General features: G+C 43.3%; 1 protein-coding gene across 1 annotated transcript in view; it reads right to left on the bottom strand.

Moving 5' to 3' along the window:
- The window catches only part of ADCY2 (adenylate cyclase 2), a 406,092-nt gene that overhangs the window by 112,762 nt on the left and 269,627 nt on the right, over nt 1-23,703 (bottom strand). Inside the window, exons 5-8 of the mRNA XM_044234016.1 lie at nt 17,663-17,811; nt 11,290-11,401; nt 5,527-5,654; nt 286-444 (exon numbers count right to left, since the gene is read on the bottom strand). Of these exons, the coding sequence (XP_044089951.1) occupies nt 286-444; nt 5,527-5,654; nt 11,290-11,401; nt 17,663-17,811 (548 nt within the window). The remainder of the gene's footprint in view (nt 1-285; nt 445-5,526; nt 5,655-11,289; nt 11,402-17,662; nt 17,812-23,703) is intronic.

The following is a 23,703-nucleotide window of genomic DNA, read 5'->3' on the forward strand; positions in this document are numbered from 1 at the left end:
AAAACACCTTTCCCCTAGTCACGATTCACACACTTGCAAATAAATACAAGTAATTCACGATCTGATAGCCAGAGTCTTTGACCATAGCTCATGGGGTGGTAGATTTGAGACTTGAGGTTTGTGTTAATCTAATTCATGTAAGGGGTTGCTGGACAGGGATCACGGGATGCTGACGGAGGCATCAGAAACTATCAGCACCCAGCAGACAGCTGTCAATCCCCTCGCCCAGCGTGTCTCACCTCACCCTGCCCACAGCTTGAAGAGGGAAACCCAGACTGGCCTTACCCAGGAACCCCTCCGGCTTCCATGTGATTGGCCAAGGTAACATCATGTGACCACACATCATACTGCCACTTCTGCAGACCAATCACCCCGCAGAGGACATTGCCAGAATGCACTCCCACGCGCATGTTGATATCCACTCCGGTGGCGTCCCTCACTTTCCTGAAGAGAAGGAAAAAAGCATCACCATCTGGAAACACCCTCCTCTTCCTCTGACTCCTGGCCAGGTTTCAGGGCACTGTGTTACTCAGAATTTTTCAGACTGCTGGAAACAGAGTCAGGACTCCCTCCTGTGGCAGAAGATCGCTGCTCTAGGCCAAGAGAAAGGTCGTTTCTTTCTGGTTGCTTCCAGACCAGACCAAAAGCTCCACGGCCCTGGCTACAACAGCCAGGTCAGGCCCGGCCGTTGGTGCTGATGCAACATTTCAGCTGTAGCTTTGACTTTTTCAACAAATGTGTATTATCAGAAAACTATCAGTTGCTGATACCTGCTCTGAATTGTCACACTAGAGTCATGTGACATTGACAGAAACAGACTGAGACGCCGTCTACGATTCTAGCACTTAGCATGATGCATGTCCCCAGTGAATATTTTCTGCTGAGAAGAGACAAGGCGCCGTATTTGTGAGCCTAATGACATCAGCCTCAGTAGGAATTTCTCAAAAAAAGTAACCATGAGTTTAAAGCATTTCATTGTGCACAGTCATCCACAAAAACAACAACAAAACTCTTTAAAAAGTTTTAATCATGTGTAAGGAAGGTATCATTAAGAAGAAACTAATTGAAAACAATCATTTTAAAAATACTTTGGGACCCGATCAGTAAGTCATTTACAAAGACAAATGAAGAACTATGGAAAAGCTTATTTATTTCTGCCAGCTGAATGTATTTATCAATGAACTATGACCGCAGGAGAAGGATACAGGGACGTGTCCCAAGGTACACGGAGAGAATTACCCCAGGGCGCATGTGGAGGGAAGCGATCGCATTGCGCATTGATGGCAACGTCGCAGAATGCCAGGGGCATGGATGTCTTGCTTCAGTGACACAGAGGCATCACTTGAGCATGCTAAAAGTGGTAAGAAGTGACAAGAAGAAATGGACCTACAAGGTAAAAAGGAAGGACGGCTGCAGAGCTGTTCCGTCCCTCCCATTCTCTCTCCTCCCGTCACTTCCTCCTTCCCTGTCATCCTGCTCTGTTTTTCTCACACGAGAAATCACTACTTATTTGGTCCCATGCGACTCATCCAACCCTTCCCTCCTGCCCTCACGATGGGCCTCAACATGACACTGGAGGGCCGCCCCTGTCGCTCTGTCCTCTATCAGGTTATGGCTGCCTGGGCACCATATGGTCCACAACTCTCGGCCTTTGTTCAAGATGGCGCCGCTCTCTGAGCCTCCCTCTCCTGTCAGGGCACAGGCATCCCGTGGCCAGCTGCTACTGGTTTTCCATCAGTGGCTGGAGGCATGACCTCCTCTGGGAAGGCTTTCTGATCCCTCCTCCCAGGTTGATGAGGCCACCCCTCCTTGGTGCTCCAGCCCTACTGAGTCCAGTCAGCTGTCCCTGCTTGTGTCCACATGTGCTCTCCGAGAGGCAGCCCCATGAAGACACACACCTGGACACCCATCAGGGGCTTCAGGGTCTGGTGCAACGTGGACACTGGATATAAGTTTACTAATCGACACAGGTCATTTCTGAAGGATTTTACTGTGCTTCTATCTTTGGGAGATAATGATCCTGAAAAATTTGACACTAAACTCATAATTGTTCTTAAGATCTTCTGTTACTGAGAGAAGGGTTCCAACCACATGACATTTCTGTTGATCAAATACGGTCAGTAGAAAGTCAAGAGGGAAAGAAGGATGGATGACACACTTGACGTTTGACCATTTTAACAAAATGGTGAATGAGTTGACTTAAAATTTTCTTTTATTTAAATTCAATTTAATTAACCTATATACTGTATTATTAGTTTCAGAGGTAGAATTCAGTGATTCATCAGTTGAATACAACACCCAGTACCCATCACATCATGTGCCCTCCTTAATGCCCATCACCCAGTTACCCCATCCCCCACCTACCCCCCCTCCAGCAACCCTCAGTTTGTTTCCTAGATTAAGATTCTCTTATGGTCTGCCTCCCTGTCTGTTTTTATCTTATCTTATTTTTCTTTCCTTTCTCCTATGTTCACGTTTTATTTCTTAAATTCCATATACGAGGGAAATCATATGATATTTGTCTTTCTCTGTCTTATTTTGCTTCACATGATACCCTCCTTAAAACCATCTCCATGTCCTTTGTGTCTTTTTTTTTTTTTTTTTTAGGAAAATGGGTTGGTCAAGGGTTCAGATGAGTTGACTAACCACATCTTGTAATGCATGTGGATGCAACCTGTGTGACCTCTACAAAAATATCGCAATAGTTGCCAAACCTTGTGACCATAGAAGACAATCATTCCAGTTCAAGAGGAGGAACCCTAATCACTAACAAAGTCAGGACTCTGCCTATTACCTCCTCGGTTGAGAAGTTTACATTTTCATGACGGGAAAAAAGAAACCTCTCTAAGCATTGGGAATGTTCCAAACCGCAGCTGACGTGCTCTGTGGTGGTTCTTCAGCTGACAGAGAATGAGGTACTGAACGCGTGGGGAGGTCCTGACATGGAGGAAAAGTATAAGCAAGCGTTCCTGGATCCATGTTCCTGGCCCCCAGGAAAACACTGAGGTCACCTGGCAAAATTCCAAGTCTGAGTGTACTCTTTCTCTCTTAAAAAATTAGAATTTTCATATTCATCCTCATCCTATAGTTCATGCATGGGAATGGAAATACTTGCCCTTGTATGTTAGAAGAATGAAGAATTCCTAACATTTGCTGAGATGCCCTCTATGTCCCTGCCCTTTATGGAAGGGGCCAGAAAACAACCTAATACTGATCACTTTGTCAAATGCACAGAAGCCGAGCAGGTGAATTTAACGGAGAGAGAACATGGATGCCCTTGGTCAGTGAGTGCAGAGCAGAGAGACATACCTAACGTTCATTGCCTGAGTTGAAGCTCAAGTTTAGTTAGAAGCAGGAGTTCTGGAAAGTTCCTCAAATCTGATAACACTGCTGAGATTCTGGACATGAGCTATTAGTATCCATCACAGAGGGATAAATAAATGTGGTATCCACATATAATGGACTTAATTACTCCATCGTTAAAAGGAATGAAGGCCTGACACATTCCACAATGTGGATGGATCTTGGAAACATTCCGCTATGTGAAACAAGGCAAACGCTAGTTAACAGATATTGTGTGATTCTACGCACACGGAGGCATCTAGAAAAGTCAACTCTGCAGAGGCAGAAAGTAGAAAAGGGGTTGCCAGGGGCTCGGGAGAGAGAGGAACGAGGAGTTCCTGCTCAGTGGGATCAAGTTTCTGTCTGAGTTGATGACAAGGTCCTGGAAGTGGACCGTGGTGCAGGTTGCACGTATTTTAAATGTACTTAATGCCACTGAATTGTACATGTAAAAATGCTATGGTGCAGTAATTATGTTAGGTATTATGTTACCATGATAAAAAAAAATAGAACAGAAAATATATTACTGATGAGCTGTTGACAAGCCGTGGGCAGAAGGTAAGTATCCTTCCTCCTAAAAGCTCTTCAGTGTGCTGGAGTAATGGAAACGTAACAGAACTGGGAAAGAGTTGGACGGAAGCAGGAATCAGGCTTCGGTAATCTGATAGATTATTGATGTGCATAATAAGTACATTAGAAAAACCCTTTCTCCCACTAGAACCCATTTCATCCGGTGTTGGAAACGTACACGGAGAGCGCCTCCAAGGGCAGGTTATAAATTGGAGAAAACCTTTAGTTTCACTATTTAGATTCACTTACACTGTCTAGACCCAGAGTGTTGGAAATAGTTAATTACATCTGAAACAAAGTAAAAATATTTTTCATGTCAGAGAAGACAAATGAGTTACTTTGGGGAAGAAGCAGGAGGGACAAGGTGATTCCCACAGACTAATCCACCCATCTCTGCTTTTAACTCAATTCCACTGAATTCCCTTGCCTCCCGAGACTGATCTGTCCACAGTGGTCTGTCATCACTGCTGCCGACACAGAGGATCGGTAGCACTGGCACCGCCAGTACCCACAGCAGGCAGTGTGGGCTTCACTGCTTCTCTCTGGACTGGCCTGGGGAAGCCACCTGCTAACTTGGTCAGTTCACTTCACACGTGACCCACATCCACAGTGGCTAAACACGTGACAACCTGACCACTGCTCTCCCACTGAGAGCCCCGCTGACTCTACACCAGAGACAAGGAAACAGAGTTTCAGCCACATAATTCCTGTCCTGTTGAGACTGAAAATGTGTGCAGGAGATGGGAAAATCACTTGACTAAAATAGGCAATCAAAAAACCCAATACACTAAAACCTTTCAATCATATAATCAACAAATAAGAGCTTTTACCATTACTAAGAATATTCTGGAATCTACCACAGGCATTATTAAAGAAGTGTATTATGGCCTTAGTAACAGAAATTAATTTTTATCTTACACTTTTATCTGGTACTTGTCAATGGCAACATTGTTTGACATAAGGATAGCCTCTCCAGAATTATGATGAAAGAAACTATAAATATAATACAGAAAACATATTCTGTGTATATTAACTGAAACTAAATTTATAGAGCTGAGCATTTTTGACTTGATGCAGTAATTTTGGAATTTTACTGAATTGCAATCTGGTCATGAAAACTACCTTCTCCCCGACAACTTTAGTGTAGCCATATTGTTTGTCAGAAATTGTTTGTAGGGAAGTGTTGAACCGCTAAATTGCACATCCAAAACTAATATACTATATGTTAACTAATTGGGATTTAAGTAAAAACTTGAAAAAAAAAGAGAAACTGTTTGTCAGATGGTAAGAGCACAGAGATTTTCCTTACGATTAAAAAAGATATTTCAATGCAAAAAAAAATCACTTTGGAAACAACCCAAACTCTCCGTGCCCGCAGATTTCTCCCTCGGTCTCACTGTACTTCAAGGTTAACCATAACAATAAAATTTTTACAGAAGTCTTACTTTGGACTGAGTTACTCACACACCAGTATTTGGGTCTCTGTACACTTATATTTAAAGGTTCAATAATGTTTTTAATCCCAGTATCAGAAAAACAGAAACAGTCAGGAGTGAGAAACATAACTAGAGATTCTCAAACAGTTAAAAAGGACCCTATGGTGCCTTCACTTACTTTATAGCTTCACACATGTCCAGCCCCATTTTCACACAGTTCTTGGCGTGGTTCGGGAGAGATATGGGGAGTCCGGACACACAGTAGTAGCAGTCTCCCAAAATCTTTATTCTCATGCATTCATTCTCCTAGAAGAAGAAATCACAGCATTCAGCTGCACTCAGATTTTCCGAATGTCATCCAATGCTAGTTCTACTGATACCATCACAGTTACCTAGGATTGTGGGCGTGGAAATGAGCCCTGATTGGGTTTCCCTTCATGACCCAAGAAGAATGAACCACCCTCACCTGCATACCCATTTGCCAAAGCAGGGACAATCAGGAGAAGGGGAAGGAAAGGAAAGCAGAGAGAATGTTCTGGAATGATTTACTCTGAACTGTAGCAGAGGAGCATAATGACAGGATCATTCTCTCCAGCCCAAACAACCCAAGCACTGACAGCGAAATGAGATCTTCCATGCAGAGCGGAGTCTCAGGACAGTGAACGGTGACAGAACTCGACTGGAATTAGAATTGTCTGTCATTCCCTACTCTGCTCAAGGTTCTCCTCATTTACTTTAAAGCCAAAGCAGATTCTTACCTGAGAACGTAGCTTCTGATAAACATCGCCATAATGCAAAAAGCCGCCATTCGACATTGCCAAGTAATTTAAAATTTAATTCTGATCTTAGGTTAAACTCTTTTAATATAAAGTAGTATTCACTACTTTTCTTGGCTGGGTGGTTTTTATATTAGGATATTGAGATCAGCTTCATTCATATGTCTAAATCCCACATGCATTTCTAACTTTTCTAGTTACTTCATAGATTAGTCACTAAGGAAAAAGAAGAAAAAGAAGAAAAGCAAAAGAAAAAGAAGCAACAAAACAAAACAAAACAAAAACCCAAAGATGTGCCAAACACAGATATCTTCCTTCTTAACACTAAACATAGGCTTATGTATAAACTGAACTGAACAAATCTGAAATAATAAAATGAATATAAGATTTTCTTGTTCTAAAGTACATGTTAGGTTTGTTGAAGATTTCGCACATTTCTTCCCCGTGCGATAGAGAACCCACAAGCTAGGGCATATTTTCATACTCATCTACGGTGCTGCAGTTGATGTGTTTACTAACTCCTGATTAAAAATCTCAGAAGTACTAAAAAGGCAAAAAATTATATACTAATAGGGCTTCCATCCCATACTTCCCAAATAGCTATTCTGAATCTAGAACACAATAAAATTAACAAAAGTGAATTCTCGGAAAACTCATCAAAGACCAGCTGACCGTGTACGTATATGAATGTGTTTATTTCTGGGGCTCAGTTCTGTTCTACTGGTCTGTGTGTCTGTTTTTAATGCCAGTATCATACTGTTTTAATTATGGAGCATCATAATTCATTTTGAAAAAAGGAAGTGTGATGCCTCCAGCTTTCTTCTTCTCGCTTAAAATTTCTTTGGCTGTTTGGGGTCTCCTGTGATTCTGTATGAATTTTAGATTTTTTGTTTGTTTGTTTGTTTCTGTAGAAGATGCCACTGGGATTTTGATAGGAATGGCACTGACTCTGTCCATGATTCAAATATTATGGACATTTTAACAATATTAGTTCTTCCAACCCATGAACATGGGACGTCTATTTATTTGTGTCTTCTTAGATTTCTTTTATCCATGTTTTATAGTTTCTCTTTTTTTTTAAAAGATTTTATTCATTTATTTGACAGACAGAGATCACAAGTAGGCAAAGAGGCAGAGAGAGAGGTGGAGGCAGGCTCCCCACTGAGTAGGGAGCCCGATGCGGGGCTCGAACCCAGGACCCTGGGATCATGACCTGAGCGGAAGGCAGAGGCTTAACCTACTGAGCCACCCAGGTACCCCTGTTTTATAGTTTCCCATGTATGAGTCATTCACCTACTTGGTTAAGTTTATTCCTAAGTATTTTATTCTTTATGATGCTAATGTAAATAAGATTGTTTTCTTGACTTCCCTCTCTGATATTTTATTATCAGTATAAAGAAATGCAGCTGGTTTTTGCACATTGATTTTGTATTCTGCAACTTTACTGAATTTGTTGATTATTTCTTTTTTAAAAAATATTTGTTTCTTTGATAAAAAGAGAGAGCACGAGTGGAGGCGGGAGCCGGGGTAGAGGGAGAAGAAGAGAAGCAGACTCCTAGCAGAGCTTGGAACCTGACACAGGGCTTGATCTTATGACCCTGACATCATGACCTGAGCCAAAATCAAGAATTGACACCAAACTAACTGAGCCACCCAGACACCCCCCTATCTATTAGTTCTAAAAGATTTTGCATATATTTTATGGTTTTCTACACACAAGATCATGTAATTTGCAAACAGAGACGATTTTACTTTTTCTTTCTTTTTTTTTTAAAGATTTTATTCATTTATTTGACAAATAGAGATCACAAGTAGGCAGAGAGGCAGAGAGAGAGAGAGAGAGGAGGAAGCAGGCTCCCTGCTGAGCAGAGAGCCCGATGTGGTGCTCGATCCCAGGACCCTGAGACCATGACCTGAGCTGAAGACAGAGGCTTTAACCCACTGAGCCACCCAGGTGCCCCACTTTTTCTTTTTTGATTTGGATGCCTTTTATTTCTTTTCCTTGCCTGGCGGCTCTGGCGAGCACTTCTAGGTTGTGCTGAGCAGATGTCGTGGGTGCAGCCATCCTCACTGTGTTCCCAGTCTCGAAGGAGAAGCTCAGTTTTCCTCCATCAACTATAAGGTTAGCTATGGGCTTCTTATATATGCCTTTATTTTGTTGAGGTAAGTTTCTTCTATATGTTATCAGTTAAGAGTTTTTATCATCTTACACTGTTGGTGGGAATGCAAGTTGGTGCAGCCTCTTTGGAGAACAGTGTGGAGATTCCTCAAGAAATTAAAAATAGAGCTTCCCTACGACCCTGCAATTGCACTCCTGGGTATTTACCCCAAAGATACAGATGTCGTGAAAAGAAGGGCCATCTGTACCCCAATGTTTATAGCAGCAATGGCCACAGTCGCCAAACTATGGAAAGAACCAAGATGCCCTTCAACGGATGAGTGGATAAGGAAGATGTGGTCCATATACACTATGGAGTATTATGCCTCCATCAGAAAGGACGAATATCCAACTTTTGTAGCAACATGGACGGGACTGGAAGAGATTATGCTGAGTGAAATCAGTCAAGCAGAGAGAGTCAATTATCATATGGTTTCACTCATTTGTGGAGCATAACCAATAGCATGGAGGACAAGGGGCGTTAGAGAGTAGTAGGGAATTTGGGTAAATTGGAAGGGGAGGTGAACCATGAGAGACTATGGACTCTGAAAAACAATCTGAGGGGTTTGAAGTGGCGGGGGGGTGGGAGATTGAGGTACCAGGTGGTGGGTATTATAGAGGGCACAGCTTGCATGGAGCACTGGGTGTGGTGAAAAAATAATGAATACTGTTTTTCTGAAAATAAATAAATTGGGGAAAAAAAAAGAGTTTTTATCATGAAAGGGTGTTTAATTTTATCAAATGCTATCTCTGTATCTACTGATCATGTAATTTCTAGCCTTCATTCCGTTACTGTGGTCTGTCATGTCGATTGAGTCGTGTGTTGAACCATCCTTGCATCCCAGAAATAAATCCCAGTTGGTCATTGGGTACAGTCCTTTAAATGTGCTTTTGAACTCAGTTTGCTAAGTGAAATAAGCCTGCCTTTATTCAGAAAATCCGGAAGATAGACACTGCATGATCTCACTTATATGAGGAATCTAGAATAGCCAAATTCACAGAAGCAGAGAGCAGACTGGTGGATGCCAGGCCTGAGGGAAGGGGGAAATGGGGGGTATGGGTAAAAAGGAAAACAGTTTTATGTAAGATGAGTAAGTGCGGGAGATCTACAGTATAGATAGCACAGTGCCTACTGCTAACAATACTGTACCATATACTCCAGAATGTGCTAAGAAGGTAGAGCTTATGTTAGGTGTTTTAATCACATCATCATTAATAATAAATAATGAGGGCATAGAGGACACCTTTGCATGTGGTGGATATATTTATGACATAGATTACACTGATGGCTCATAGGTATATGCTTATCCTCAAGGTCATTACAGTTTATGTATTAAATATGTAGTTTTTCACACATCAATTATACCTCAATAAAGCAGTTTAAAAGATTAAAAAATAAAAGCATGATGTTGAATTCTTAGTTTAGTTATGTGCTGTATGCAAAATTCACTCAGTCGGCTGAGCTGTTTGCTTACGATCATGTCCACTGCCACATCATTTAACCATGAAGCACGAACTGGTTTCCTAAACACGTTCTCTCTATAATAACACTGGGTGGACCCCGCCATCCTAGGCTCTAATCGGATACTGCCTGGACAGTCCTTTGTTCAAACCATCAGAGAGGAACAGGTCATACTAAGTATTTCTGTTATGTGCAATGAAGTTTGTCTTCCTCAAATTCACATGCTGAAGTCCTAACACCTGGAGAGTGTAAACTTGGCCTCCCTACAGATATAATTAGTTAAGATGAGGTCATACAGGACTAGGGTGGGTCACGAATCCAATATGACTGGTGTCTTTATAAACAGGGCACATTTAGCCACTGAGACTTGCCCAGAGGGAGAATGGCATGTTAATACTAGAGCTATGCTGTTACTTGCCAAGATTGGGATGTTTCTTCCTAATGTGACAAAAGTGACACTTTATTAATTCAAACTTTGAAGACATTATTTAAGCTTTAAATCATATTTTTCTAAACATGAACACCCAAAAAAACTCAACCTCTCCCTTTGATTTGGTAAAGGGAAGAAAGCTGTGCTATACTCTAACAGCTTTTTAAAAAAACACCCCAGTGAGATCCCTCATGGGCAGGCTGGCAGCAGAAGGCACGTCCGGGGGAGCCTGACACAGGGGTGACCCTGTGAACATCAGCAAGTCACGTCTATTCCTAAGAGGCTTGCTTGGAAATGTTCTGTATGGTTTAAAAGTGAGAGGAATCTTGCAGGGAACTAAATTTGGGACCAACTCTCTCTTCCATATATAAATAATTCATTTTAATCAGCATAATGAAGTATTTTTTGCTGGAAATAATTCAAAAAAAGCATGAGGCTGACCAGTAATGCTTTATGAGGTGGAAGTAAAGGGCTGCCAAGGGAGGAAATAACTGTTTTCGCTCTTCCCACCAGTAACCCTCATGGTTCCAGTAAATATGCAAGTTCTAGTACGGTTTGAGATTGCCTGTCACCATTTCCTCTCCGTGCGCGTATGCAGGGCGAATACAGAACTCACATTTCTGTTCAAGGGGCACAAGGGTCAGTGGATATTAATGGGACAGCAGTAAGTAAAGGGCTGAGATGGGAAATATGCATCCTATTTTAGGGGTTCTCCCCGAGGGCTGATACATGAACAGTTATGGCTGGAGGAGAGGCAATCTTGTTTCCAACAGCTGACATGGAAATGCCTAAAAACAGGATCTTAGAACAGCCCTGGGCAGAGGCTGTTCATCTTAAACTCACCATCTTGAGTGTGTTTACTCTATGTGCGCTGAGTTCTCTATAAGCAGAAATTTTAAAAATAGACGCAAACATGTGCTAATTATACGCTCTGACATTTCTCATCCCGGAGAAGTGAGACTCATCAGAGCCTGATAGCCAATAAACCCTACAAATCTATAAACACCAGTTCTAAGTGGAGCTCTATGAAAAACAAAGAATTGATAAGGGACCAGAGAAAAAGGAAGCCAAGATTCTAGAAAGCCTCAACGCAGGAGGGACTCACTACTACTCACCTTTGCAATTTGGTCAAACTTTCCAAAGAGCTCATTCAGCATGTGGACGAGTTCTCCCGGAGAGCAGTCACTGGCCAGCCGGGTGAAGCCCACGATGTCAGCGTACAGGATGCTGTGGCACAGGGGGAACAGTGTTTGCAAGCTCATGTTTGTTAACAAGTAATGATACTTTTTTTCCCCCTTAAAAGAGTATATAGTTTTTTACATTTATATTTGTATCTTACAAGAAAAATGTCATTTTCCCAGATAGGAAACATACACATTTTGCCAAGCTTTCCTATTAAAAACTTTTTTTGTTTAATGCTGTTTTTATAATTAAAATTGGAGAAGAAAAAAGGATCACAGGATGCATTCTGTCCATTCTAACTGATGATCTTTATTCCCTGATGGACAGTCCTGCCTCCCTCCCTGGCTTATGCGGTATTTGTTCTGAGAGTTCATCACACTGGTAGAATTCAGGTACCAATGGCCTATGCCTCTGTTTGCACTGTCACATGCACTGACTTTATAGAAATTTCTAAAGTAAAGGAAACAAAATAATAAAAGCAAATTCTGTTTTTACTGACCCGAAGAAAGACTAACAATGTACTTGAAAGAAAGAGTACTTAACAAAAGGTTTTGGATGACTTACTCCTTGCCAGGATGAAGCAGACATAGTAAGTCGCCCTCACACTCAGAGTGCTGTTGTTGCGGGGAGGGGAGGGGAGTTAAGAAAGTAAGGAAGGACTCTAGCAATGTTCAACCACCGTGTTAACAAGTGTGTGTGTGTGTCGGGGGTGGGGGGTGCGGCTAGCTGGTGACGAGCCTGGGGAAGCTTCCCTCCACGCCACGTACATGCTAGTGGGACAGATGTCGGATTCCTCTGAGCTGTGTCTGTGTTTCGTTAACCCTCAAGGGTCAGGAAGGGGAAACAGGCCCCAGGATGTGCGATATCACTTTTCCGTACAACGACACGCTTCTGATTTGTATAAAGGCCTCACAAAGAAGCCTAAAATTCCTGCTGGCAGTTGGGGGTTCAGATAACATGGTTTCAGACAGACCCTGAGACAAAACTGACCGCCACTTCATACCCATTAGAATGGCCCTTATCAATGAACTGGGAAGTAACAGATGTTATCAAGGGTGCGGAGAAATCGGAGCCCTTGTGCATTGCTGCCGGGAATGGAAACGGTGCGGCCACCGAGCAAACAGTACGCTGGTTCTTCAGCAAAAGAAACAGGATTCCCAGATGGCCACGGAGTTCCCTACTGGGAAAACAACCCAAAGAATGGAGGCAGCGACTCAAACCACTATTGGTACCCCATGTTTACGGCAGCATTATTCACAATCATCTAAAGGTAGAAACAACCCAAATGTTCACTAACAGACGGATGGATAAAGAAATAGGGATAAAGGAAATCCCTACAATGAAATATTATACAGTCTGCAAGAGCAATGGCATTCTTCCACACGAGGCAATGCGGATGAAGCTTGAAGACGCGCCGCTGTGTGCAATGAACCAGGCCCAGGAGGACAGACGCTGTGGCAGCTCACACGGGGTACCCAGGAGGACAGACGCTGTGGGAGCTCACACGGGGTACCCAGGAGGACAGACGCTGTGGCAGCTCACACGGGGTACCCAGCGCCGTCAGACCGCAGGGCCAGGAACCAGAAGGGTGGGTGCCGGAGGCGGGTGCGGAAGGGAAGCTGCTGCCGAATGGGTACAATGGGAACAACGGGAAGGTGCTTGACGCCGCTGCACAGACAATTAAACACGGCTAAAACTGTGTTACGTTATGTTATGTGTATTTTGCCACAGTAAAAAAAGGAACATGGCAGTGGCCAGCCCGATCTTGGGCCGAAAACAGCTGGCTCTCTGCTGCTGGCCGTACTCGTTCGCTGGGCCAAACATGAGCTTTGTGGCTTCATCTTGAAGGAAAGACTTGGTTCTCTGTTGATGACAAAAGCTGGGGGAGAACCCTCTGGCCCAAGAAAACCAGGGCTGCAGGGGCTTCCACACCCTTCAGTCTGTTCAGACGGTGCCATCAAACCTTCCCCGCTCCCCCACAGCACCCTATAGCAGCACAGATCACAGATGCTGAGCCTGGTCCAAGAGGAAAAAGCTTAGAGAGTGTGTCTGATCCGAGGCAGCACTGGGAGGGAGAATGTGCAGATAGATGGGCAGCTGACAACCTCCACCGTGTTTCCTGTGGTCCACCCCTGGAGTGGGTAAAGCCACCCCCCGCCCCCAGGTAGGCTGGCTGTAAATGTCTTATGATGGTCCAAAAATTACTCGGCAGCCAGGAGACTGAGGATGTAAACAGGTCATGGTGATGCAATGTGCAAAGGGTTACAGGAAAGGAAGCAGGGTACTCTCTGGGATCACGCACGTACCCGACCTAGATCTGACCATGTGACGATCTTAGAAAGATCACTCTGGCCACAGCAACCTGGAGGCAGGCAGGTCAGTTAGAATCATAGCCCTTTCATCCAGAAGGCCCATGTGGAAGGTATTGTCAGGCGAAATGGAGAGAACTGGACAGATCTGGGAGAAGTGCAGGAAGGATGAATCAGACGTGGTTCGCGATCAGACACGGCGGGCAGTGTGTCTAAGGGAGTGGGCAACAAGGATGAAGACCCAGTTTCCGGTTGAGAAGGGGGCTCAAACCTAGCTCTGAACAAGTCAAAGCAAGCTTGGAGGGGAAGATGACCAGTTCAACTCTGGTTGGGTTGAGTTTGATGGTGGTGTTGGTGGAGCATCTAAGAGGAAGAGACACATTACGTGAGCGAGTATGGAAAGCTATGGTTGAATTCTGCATCTTGTAAAAAATATTTATTTATTTGACAGAACGAGAGAGAGTGTGAGGGGATGTAGGGACAGAAGGAGAGGGAGAGAGAGAAGCTCAAGTGAACCCCACACTCAGCATGGAGCCCAGTGCAAGGCTCAATCACGTGACCCACGAGGTCATGACCTGAGCTGAAATCAAGAGTCGGACGCTCAACCAACTGTGCCCTCCAGGTGCCCTGGCTGAGTTCTGCACCTTGGTATCCCACAGATGGTAACTGAAGTCCTGAATGAGAAGTGGAGAGACCAGAGCGGAGCTAGAAGAAAGCTCTGAAAACACTCATTTACAGAGAGGCTAGATTTAGGGAAGAGAGAATGGCAAAGGACATGGTAAGAAGAGAGAAGGGGTAAGATGTCAGGGAGTCCACAGTGAGGGAGAATTCTTAAAGCAGGAGGGCAAGGTCAGCTGGCCAACCACACCGAGCTATCAGAAAGAAGGATGCGGGGGCTAAGTCAGACTCAGATCTGGGAGCACAGCAACTGGTGGCGAACTGAGCGGGCATGGGCTCTGTGCCACGGTGGGTGGAGGTGGGCGGCAGAGGGTGAGGGTTTGAGGGGGGAGGGAAAACAGGGAAGACCAGGCAGAGAGGGAGGAACCACCTTTCTAGAATCTTGGCTTTGAAAGCGAGAGAGGGCCAGTCTCAGAATTGGACGGTGGCATTAGAGTCCGGGTCCTGTGCTTATTTTCAAAAAGACGGGATGGGTTTGTGAATGTTTCCGTACTATCGGCAGGATTCAGAGGAAGATGCTGAGGATTTGGGAAGTACTTCCCTTCTAGAAATTCTTCTCTTCCTCCTCATGATTATACACATGATTAGCATCCTCAGGAGAGTAAAGAGCTAGGATATGTCATTAACAGAGAATAACAATTTTTTTTGAATGAATGAATGGCCAAAGCAGAACTAAGAATGAACAGATCTTTACTTTCCACAGTCCTAATGAGAATTATTATCCAAAAACCCCTTCAAAACTGCTCAGGTAGTGACTGGGCTTGCCACAATATCCATTTACCATGCCTGCTTCTTAGCTTCTGCTTATCCTGTCCAAGATGAAAAAGTCATGTTTTCGTATTTCTTATAAAAACAGTTGGCACATCACGTGATTTATGTATGCTTTTACATTTTTAACTTTAGGTATTGAAGTTACTTTAGCGTTCCCAACTATAGTTTTGAATTTTTTTTCATCGAATTTTTTAAATTGATTTTTTACTTTTCAGTGTTCTTGACGCGGCAAACATATTCTAAACGATCTCTGAAGGCGCTTCTCCAATCCTTTGCCTTGACAGTGTGGGAGTCTGCTTCCAAGATGGCCTCAGAGAGACCCTCACCTCCTGGGACCTACTCTTGAACTGCCCACCCTCCCCTGGGGTGGGGCTGATCTGCATCCCCAGGAGGATGCTGCAGGAATTACGGCAATGACTTGGCAAGCCTGGGTCATAGAGGAACTGCTGTTGCCCATGGCCCTGTCCTGCATCCTTGCTCTGGGGACGCAAGCTGGGAGGTCCCTCTAGCCACCTGTGAGCAGTACGTCGGCAGCGACGGCCTGCAGCCTCCAGCCAGCAGTCAGGCCCCTGAAAACCACGTGAGGAGCGGCCTTGAAGTCAGGTCCCCCAGCAGCCCTCCCGACACCAGGCCTCAATCTGTATCAAAGACGCTAAGTCAGAACCACCAGGAGAAGCAGCTCTCAAAGTGTGACAGACAGAAACTGCAAGATGATGTTTACTGTTGCCTGAAGCCACTGGGTTTTGGGGTCCTTTGTGCCGTACAAATTGGTAGCTGACACAGACAGCACGGGGAGCCTCTGTCACCTGCCTGAGGTTGGTGGTTTCATTTTGATCAGGCTCTTTGATCCCGGGTCATTTCACAGAGACTCGAAGATATTCCGGGACTCTGTTTAGATACAGCTGCGTTTATCTTTACATGTGTGAGAGTCCCCATTTGTGACTTACAACTCTTTCCTCAAGTAGGAGGGATATTGTTGATTTTTCAGACAGCTAAGGCTGGAAAGGGAAATTTCTAGTAAAATACACCTTGTCGGATACCGTGAGAATGTTTCTTCTTTAATTCTTTCAGTGAAATGCTTAAAAACCTGAAGGCAGGCCAGTGTTTTAAATAATTTTACTCCTTAACAGGTGTGGCTGTTCTTGTAATACACTCATTTTTTTAAATTCCTCAAAATGATAGGGACTTAATTTAATTTAATTATTATTATTTTTTTACTCCTGATTCTCCATTTAGCCGCTGCTTCCTTAGTTCTCAGTGATAATGCAGCTTTTTTCCATTACTGCTTTCCCAATCTGCACTTCCTGTTATGTATTTAGCTCTGTGCACGCTTGGACATGCCTGGGCCATATCACCAGCTCTACACACCTTTCCTAAAACCTGGGGTCAAAATGAGATGTGTCTTAGCAATGCAGTTAAAGTGCAGTGGCAAAGCCTAGTCAAATGTGTTTCTTATTAATAAACTTCAAAAACCCTTGACTTGCAGTAACCAGACTGGAAGCTTGGATCGTGCACTGGAAAGGATCCAGGCTTGAGAGCAAAAGGGCAAGGAGCCAGTGCTCAGCCAGTTGCAGTTACGTTTGTGGTTGTGGCTCCCCAACTAGTGAGCAGGGTGAGTAATGACAAGGCGGAATGCGTGAGGCCTGATGCACGAGGTACTTACCGAGAGAACCCAGCAAGAAAGAAAGCACTACCGCACCATAGCTGTACGGATGCAAGGAGAAGCCCGCAAAGAAGTGTCATGAGGCTTGGGGGGCTTGGGGAACAGTGAGGGGCCAGGCACCCGGGTCTGCAGGGGCTGCATTCTGCAGCTGGGAGATGGGCAGCAGGGGAGGAAAGGCCCCCCACGCTGAAGTGCGGGCCCGCACAGCTCCTCCCTGGAGGAGTGCTAGGGGAGAAGGAGGCCCCACAGGGTTCTCTTTCCGGATCTCAGTCGCATGCTGATAGCATGTCTTCCACGTCCTGTGATTCTAGGAAGGGCTCCCTGAGAAGCAGACGGGACTATGGCAGAACAGAAAGCAGGGACCTGCACTATTAACTAAGGGGCACATCAGTCCCCCGTGACACTGGTAACTAGTTGGCCATACCCCGGACACCCACCATTCCTGACGGTCAGGGAGTGCTCACTTCACCGAGGCCCTGGCCCCCCAAGTCCCTCCGGAGGAGTCAGGTCTTGCCTCAAGAGCCCGCTGTACTACCGTCAGTCTCACTACAGAGTCGCGGGTCCTGGGCTCCGGGATGCCATGAAACTATCCATGGTGCTCCCCGGATAAGGACCCACCAACCACCCCTCTCTCCTTTGGGACAGAAAGTCAGCCGTAGAAAGCAGGGCCATAAGGGACAACAGAACCCAGTAGAGTGAAGAAGATTCTACTTCCTCATCTCCCCGTAAAGGCCCTGAGGGGCAGCGGGGCGGGGGGGGGGGCGTGGAGGGGGGGCAGAGACTCTGTTCACAGTTGCGGAGGAGACAGGGTTTTGTGAGACGTGAGCTCCCAGGCTGGCGAGCGGCTCCCGGGACACGCGGAGGGACAAGAACAGAACAGCGTACCTCACGTTGGTGTGCCGCTTGACATACAGGTTGTGGAAGTTGTTTGTGTTTTCCATTTGGCCGGCCTTGGGGCCCTGCAGCCTCTGGATGATCTCGGCTTTCATCTCCATGGCTATGTGCGCTGGCAGCAGAGAGAGCAGGAGCCGCTCCTGCGAGGGTGTGGGGGGAAGACGGACGTTTTACATCATTCGGGTGACATCCAAGTCTCCGAGAGCACCGCGGATCTGCACGGGGCCAGGTGGACGACTCTTTCCAGCAAGTTAAAACATGGGGAGTAGAAGGACATGTTGAAAAAACCCAACATTTCTAAGGTCAACATGTGTTATATTATTTATTATTTACGGAGTTCTAAGTATGTGTCCTTCAGAGTGGAGAATAAAGGAAACCAAAGATACTTCCTCCAAGGATACTATTTACCTACTCTGGTTTTAACGCAGTGAATCAGAAATGATATAAAAATTCCGGAAACCTGTGGAGAGTTGAAGATACAAAATACTCATTTTTGCCTGCCTGTTCATTTGGGAGATAAAGTAAAAGCTTTATTGCATTTCAGAAAGTCAACAAATATTCCGTACTTCTGAAATAAGATAGCCAAATATTTTCAAATACTTCATTTCCTCTGTGATGACCACACAATCCCTTTTAGTGATTCTAAACTATTATAAAGGGACAGAGGCAGAAATAGCATCTGTAAAATGTCATGCATAAAAGACTACAGGTGGAACACATGGAAATGATAAATTATGAGCCTTTCTTTTATTTTTGGTCTTTAGACACAGCAACAGTGGCATGTAACATTACACTTATTTTAATATCTACCTATTTTAGAGTGACATTTGCAATACTGTTTTTGAGAAAAAGTATCAAAGAAGAGGAATCTTTGAAACTCTGTGGTCATCCTTAGTTATTTTAAACATTAAATTATTTTAGTGGTGCCTGGGTAGGTCAGTCAGTTAAGCTTCTGATTCTTGGTTTTAGGTCATGATCTCAGGGTCGTGAGATCGAGCCCTACAGTGGGCTCTGCGCTCAGCACAGAGTCTGCTTGAGTCTCTCTCCCTCTCCCTCTGTCCCTCCTGCTCAGACACATGCATTCTCTCTCTCTAAAATAAATAAATCTTAAACACATTCATGTATTATAGAAAACACCATATTCAGGTGTGCATTTAACAATTAATAGTGTTGATTGAAAAACATTTCTTGAATGAAGTATTTTTCTCTGTCTTCTCCATTTTCTCTTTTTTCTTCCCTTCTTATTCATTCATTTATTCATTCACCCATTTATCCATTCATTTATGCAGACAAAGTAACAGAACACAGGGGAGGGGAAGCTAGTCTTTTTTCCCAGGTTTACAGGGCTGGTGTCCCTTTGGGTCAATCCCTAGGGCACATCATTTTAGTGCCTGCTGAGAACGTCCACTGAGGGAGCAGAGGGAGGGTGTGGAGGGCATCCAGATGAAGATGCGAAGCCCTCACTGTGGCCCCTCCCCAGCCTGTTCCAGGAAAGAAAAAACAGATGAAAAGCTAATAGGAAACCAAGTGGTTACCTATGGGGGGATCTCAGTGCATGGTAGAGTGTTTGACCAAGAACTGGCATAACTGAGTACTGGTCATTTGTTCTGTCATTCATTAATTTATTCACATATTCAGAAAACATCCATCATTTCCCATTAAATGCCAGGCCCATGATAAGCACCAATAGTGAATGCAAAGAAGAAAAGAGTCAACATCCTTGCTACCATGTGGTTCATAATCCAGCAACAAGCCCACCCACAGTGCACTTTCCATCAGAGGAAGCTGGAGGAACAGGCTAGTGTTTGCAGGAAGCCACATGCCTGAGATGTGGAAAGTCAGAAGGGAAACTAATAGTCCAGGAGCTCCTGCTATTCATGTGAAACAAATGAAACAAACAAACAAAACAACACCTCTATTTGGTTAGTACTATCACCAATCTCTTTGCAAAAGGAGGTAGTTAGGTAGGTGGCAAGGTGCTAACAGTTGTCATAACGTAAGTGCTGATACTGATATGGCAAAGGGAATTTTAATCAGATTTTAATTTTAATCAGATTAATCAATTTTAAGAGATTAAGAAGATAATTTAATAATTATATTCTTAATTTTCTTAAATCCTTATTGAAGTTTCCATTTAATTAAAATTAAAAAATAAAATGGAAAAATCCAAATATTTAATAAGTTAAATGTCCATATACATATCTGGGAAAATATAAATTAATATTAGTTGTACAAAATAATGAGAATAATATCTTGGGTGATCTAAAATCCAACAGAAATGAAATCTACAATGGCATTGACACAATCTGTGAAGTGGAAGTAAGTGGATTTAAAATATTCTGAGGTCCTAGGATTATATGGGAAGTGGCAAAGGTAGTAATTTATAGTAGAATTCAGGGGATGCCTGGGTGGCTCAGTTGGTTAAGCAGCTGCCTTCGGCTCAGGTCATGATCCCAGCGTCCTGGGATCGAGTCCCACATCGGGCTCCTTGCTCAGCAGGGAGCCTGCTTCTCCCTCTGCCTCTGCCTGCCTCTCTGTCTGCTTGCTCTCTCTCTCCCTCTCTCTGACAAAAATAAATAAATAAATAAATAAAAATAAAAAAAAATATAGTAGAATTCAGTAAGTCAAGAATGGATATAATTTCCACTTTAGGAACAAAGAGTGAAAGAATGTATGACTAAGAGGTTAGCAATAAAAATGAGACAGAAATTCTTATTAACCCAAAGTAAGTCATAATGAAGACTCAAATAGAACTTCAAACAGGAGAAACAAGCACAGTATAAGTCATAAAATTGCTATTATTGGCTTTTTAGATCAGAAATTACATTAAATGTAAATGAACTAAATACTTGACTAATACTGCCAGGTTGGATTTTTAAAAAGACAAAATGTAACTCTATTCACAATAAGTACATCTTAAATATAAAAACACAGCATTACAGAAAATAAGATAACAAAAAAGAGATAAATTATGAAAACCTTAATGAAAAGAAAGCTGGTGTAGCTAAATTAATATAACAAATAGACTTTGTAGATATTTCAGTCTTCAGGGAGAGGATGAGCAAGTCTACATATCTTCTTGAATTTTTTTGAGAGGAGGAAATAATAATTTTTGCTGTGGACATTGGAGATACATCTTCAAATGTGGTTCCTCCCACTCACAGAGACTGGGGACAGAAAAGGAAATGAAGGGGCACCATATACATTGCTTTATTGCTCAACTCCTGTGGAAGTTCCCAGAAAAGAGTATTTGTTCTAGAGTTATTTCTTGAATGAATGAGTGACCTACTGTACATTTTATCCGGAACACATCAAAGACAAATCTAATTTCAAAGCTTCTGTTTACTGTCAGTGATGACCATGATGGATGGGGACCTGGAAACCTTGGGACCTGGGTAGACAGTGCTCATGTTTTAAAGTCATATTAATGACCCTCCTGACCACAAATACCAGCCCTAGGCACCAGCTACACTAGTGATATTCACACAAAGGAAAACTTGACTATTCTGTAAAATAAGGGTAGTGATTGCCTTGGGTTTTCCTCCCTGGAAGACTATCACACTGTGGTTATGGGCCAGGGAATGGAGGGAAGGAGTGAAAGACTCATGCAGAGGCAGGAGAGACACTAGTTTCATATCAACAGTCTGCATTGCATTTAAGGAGAAAGAGCACATTCTAAGCTCCCCCATGTTGGGAAATGGCCAGTGAACATTGGAAGCCACTTGAAGTTACATTCTGATTTTATTCCTATCCTAAGCTCAACTTCCCTTCCATTATTCTCCAACTTTCACTAACAATCTAACAATATAGCAACGTCATGTTAGTTTAAAAGGAGGAGGTGAGTTCAAATTTTGGACTTAAGCAAAATGCTGAGAACAGAAAGCATGCCCGACAATGTGAGACATCTCAGCATGCAGCTAGGGGCCAGGATAAGCAACACCAGGAGGACAGAAAATACAGAATTCAATAATGGAATAAAAAAATCAAGTAACTGGGTTTAGTAAAGAAACAGATAGCCCCAGAAAAATGGACCCATTTGGAATTAATTCAGAATACCAAGAAACTAGTAATGACATGAAAATACAAGTTCAAATTTTAAAACTTGAAAAAAGTCTGTGTCCTTACTATGTACAAATTGAGCATTTGGTTTATTTGGCTGATGGCTTAGTGGTGATAGAAGTTGGTTCTCTCTCTAAGAACCCATGTGAAAAGATAATGGGATTTATGCTTAAAATAAATGATAAACCCTTTTGAAATCTTGATATCAAGAGTTAGTCCATCATCTCATCTTTTGCCACCCATCCCCCAAATACATAGATTTGCCACTTATCTTGCATTCTTCCATGTGCTGGCCTTTGTGACCAACAGACATTTGAGAAGTCTAAAAGTCATTAAAATACATGACATATGCAAGGAAGTATTTAAGATAGATAGACTTTGTCCCTTAAAGTTTGGGGCTGAGTTCCACTAAGGCAACATTTACTTAAACCCATTTCCACAAGGACTGAGCACACTATATGTATCAAGGGATACTGTGTGGGATGGTCACTTTCCATTTATTGACTATTGCATTGGATAGTTGGGTATAAGACCAAATATTATAAAGGAGTCACTATGTTAAAAATCTATCTCAACAAACAGGGGAAAGCTAGTGAGGAATGTGTGAAGTTGCTGTCCACAGTCACCAGGAGGCCTACCTGCTCATGTTCTCAGCATAAACAGACCAACCCTGGACAGAGCCAAGGGAAGCCTATTGCTCTGAGAAGCCATTAAATCTCTGTCATCATCAAAGCAAGTAGCACTGACTATAAATTTCTTAACTTCTGAAACAGTAATAAAGGACATGATAGAATGTACAACATAACAGATTATAAATCTGGACATAGGCTCTCTTTTTAGAAATCCCAGTGGAATCTGTGTGTCTACAGAGAAATCTAGTGATTGGCTTAATTTGATTAAAATGAAGTTAGTATTCTTTCTGATGGGTGATGGATGAGCCAAGGGCCATGAAAAAAAATAAAATTCACCAGGACATAATGTTCAACTTACAGAGTTCTGCTCTATGCCTTTATGACCATTACCTGTGTGTGTTCATGGATTCTGTGCAGTCTTCTCTAGGATTTAAAACAATCAGTAGCCTTTCTCACTGTTCACACTCACTTCTAGTCATGCTTCTTGTGGCCGGTGCTGTCCTGTCCATATTCCCTCTGTCTTTCTTGGAGGCCACCTGCAGCTTGTTCCTTACAGTTTCATGGGTCTCAACCAATGATGGAGAACTGACGGATAAATTCCCTGACTTCTGCACCCACAGTCAGGGTGCACAGTTAGATCTTCTCTCAGTGGGAAGATCTAAGCATGCTCCATGCTTCCCTCTGAGGGTCTGAACCCTGGTTGCCACTGGTGGCCCCTTCCAATAGCTGACCTCCCTCCCTGACCCACTTCCTCACTCTGTGACCTGCAGCCACCTCCCAACAAAATGCCTCCACCCAGATCCTTGTCTTAGGGTCTGCTTGGGATAAACCCAGCTGAGATCTTTCCAAGCATCTTCTCTCCTCCTCATAGACTCTGTCATAAGAATAGGCTAAATCCCAAAGTTAGCCTTTCCTGAAGGACGGAGTCCACAAACAAAAAAAGAATCCAATATAGTAATTCTCTTTCAGGCCCATAGCTTCATTTAATGACCAAATGTAAATTATAATCTTTATCTTAGACTCAAATGCAGACGGATGACTGGCTTTTTATAGTTAGTTTCAAAAATATAAGACATATATATATATACATATATCAGTGTGTATATATATGTTGTATAAGCCAAAATTTTCTTTTTCCCCCCTTTTTTTAGTGTTCAAGAATCTGTGTGAATTTAGACTGGAATTCAGATTTTAGTAACAGCCAACCAGACAAATTTAAGAAACCTAAGGCTGCCTTACTACCACGCTGTGCTGGTACCACTGGTAGAAAGCGGAACCTCTGATTAGAGCTCATGAATGGGGTCTGTGCTTTGGGGTCTGCACATGTCCTCTTGGTGATGA

The sequence above is a fragment of the Neovison vison genome, chromosome 1, assembly GCF_020171115.1.
Source record: "Neovison vison isolate M4711 chromosome 1, ASM_NN_V1, whole genome shotgun sequence".
NCBI classification, from domain to species: domain Eukaryota; kingdom Metazoa; phylum Chordata; class Mammalia; order Carnivora; family Mustelidae; genus Neogale; species Neogale vison.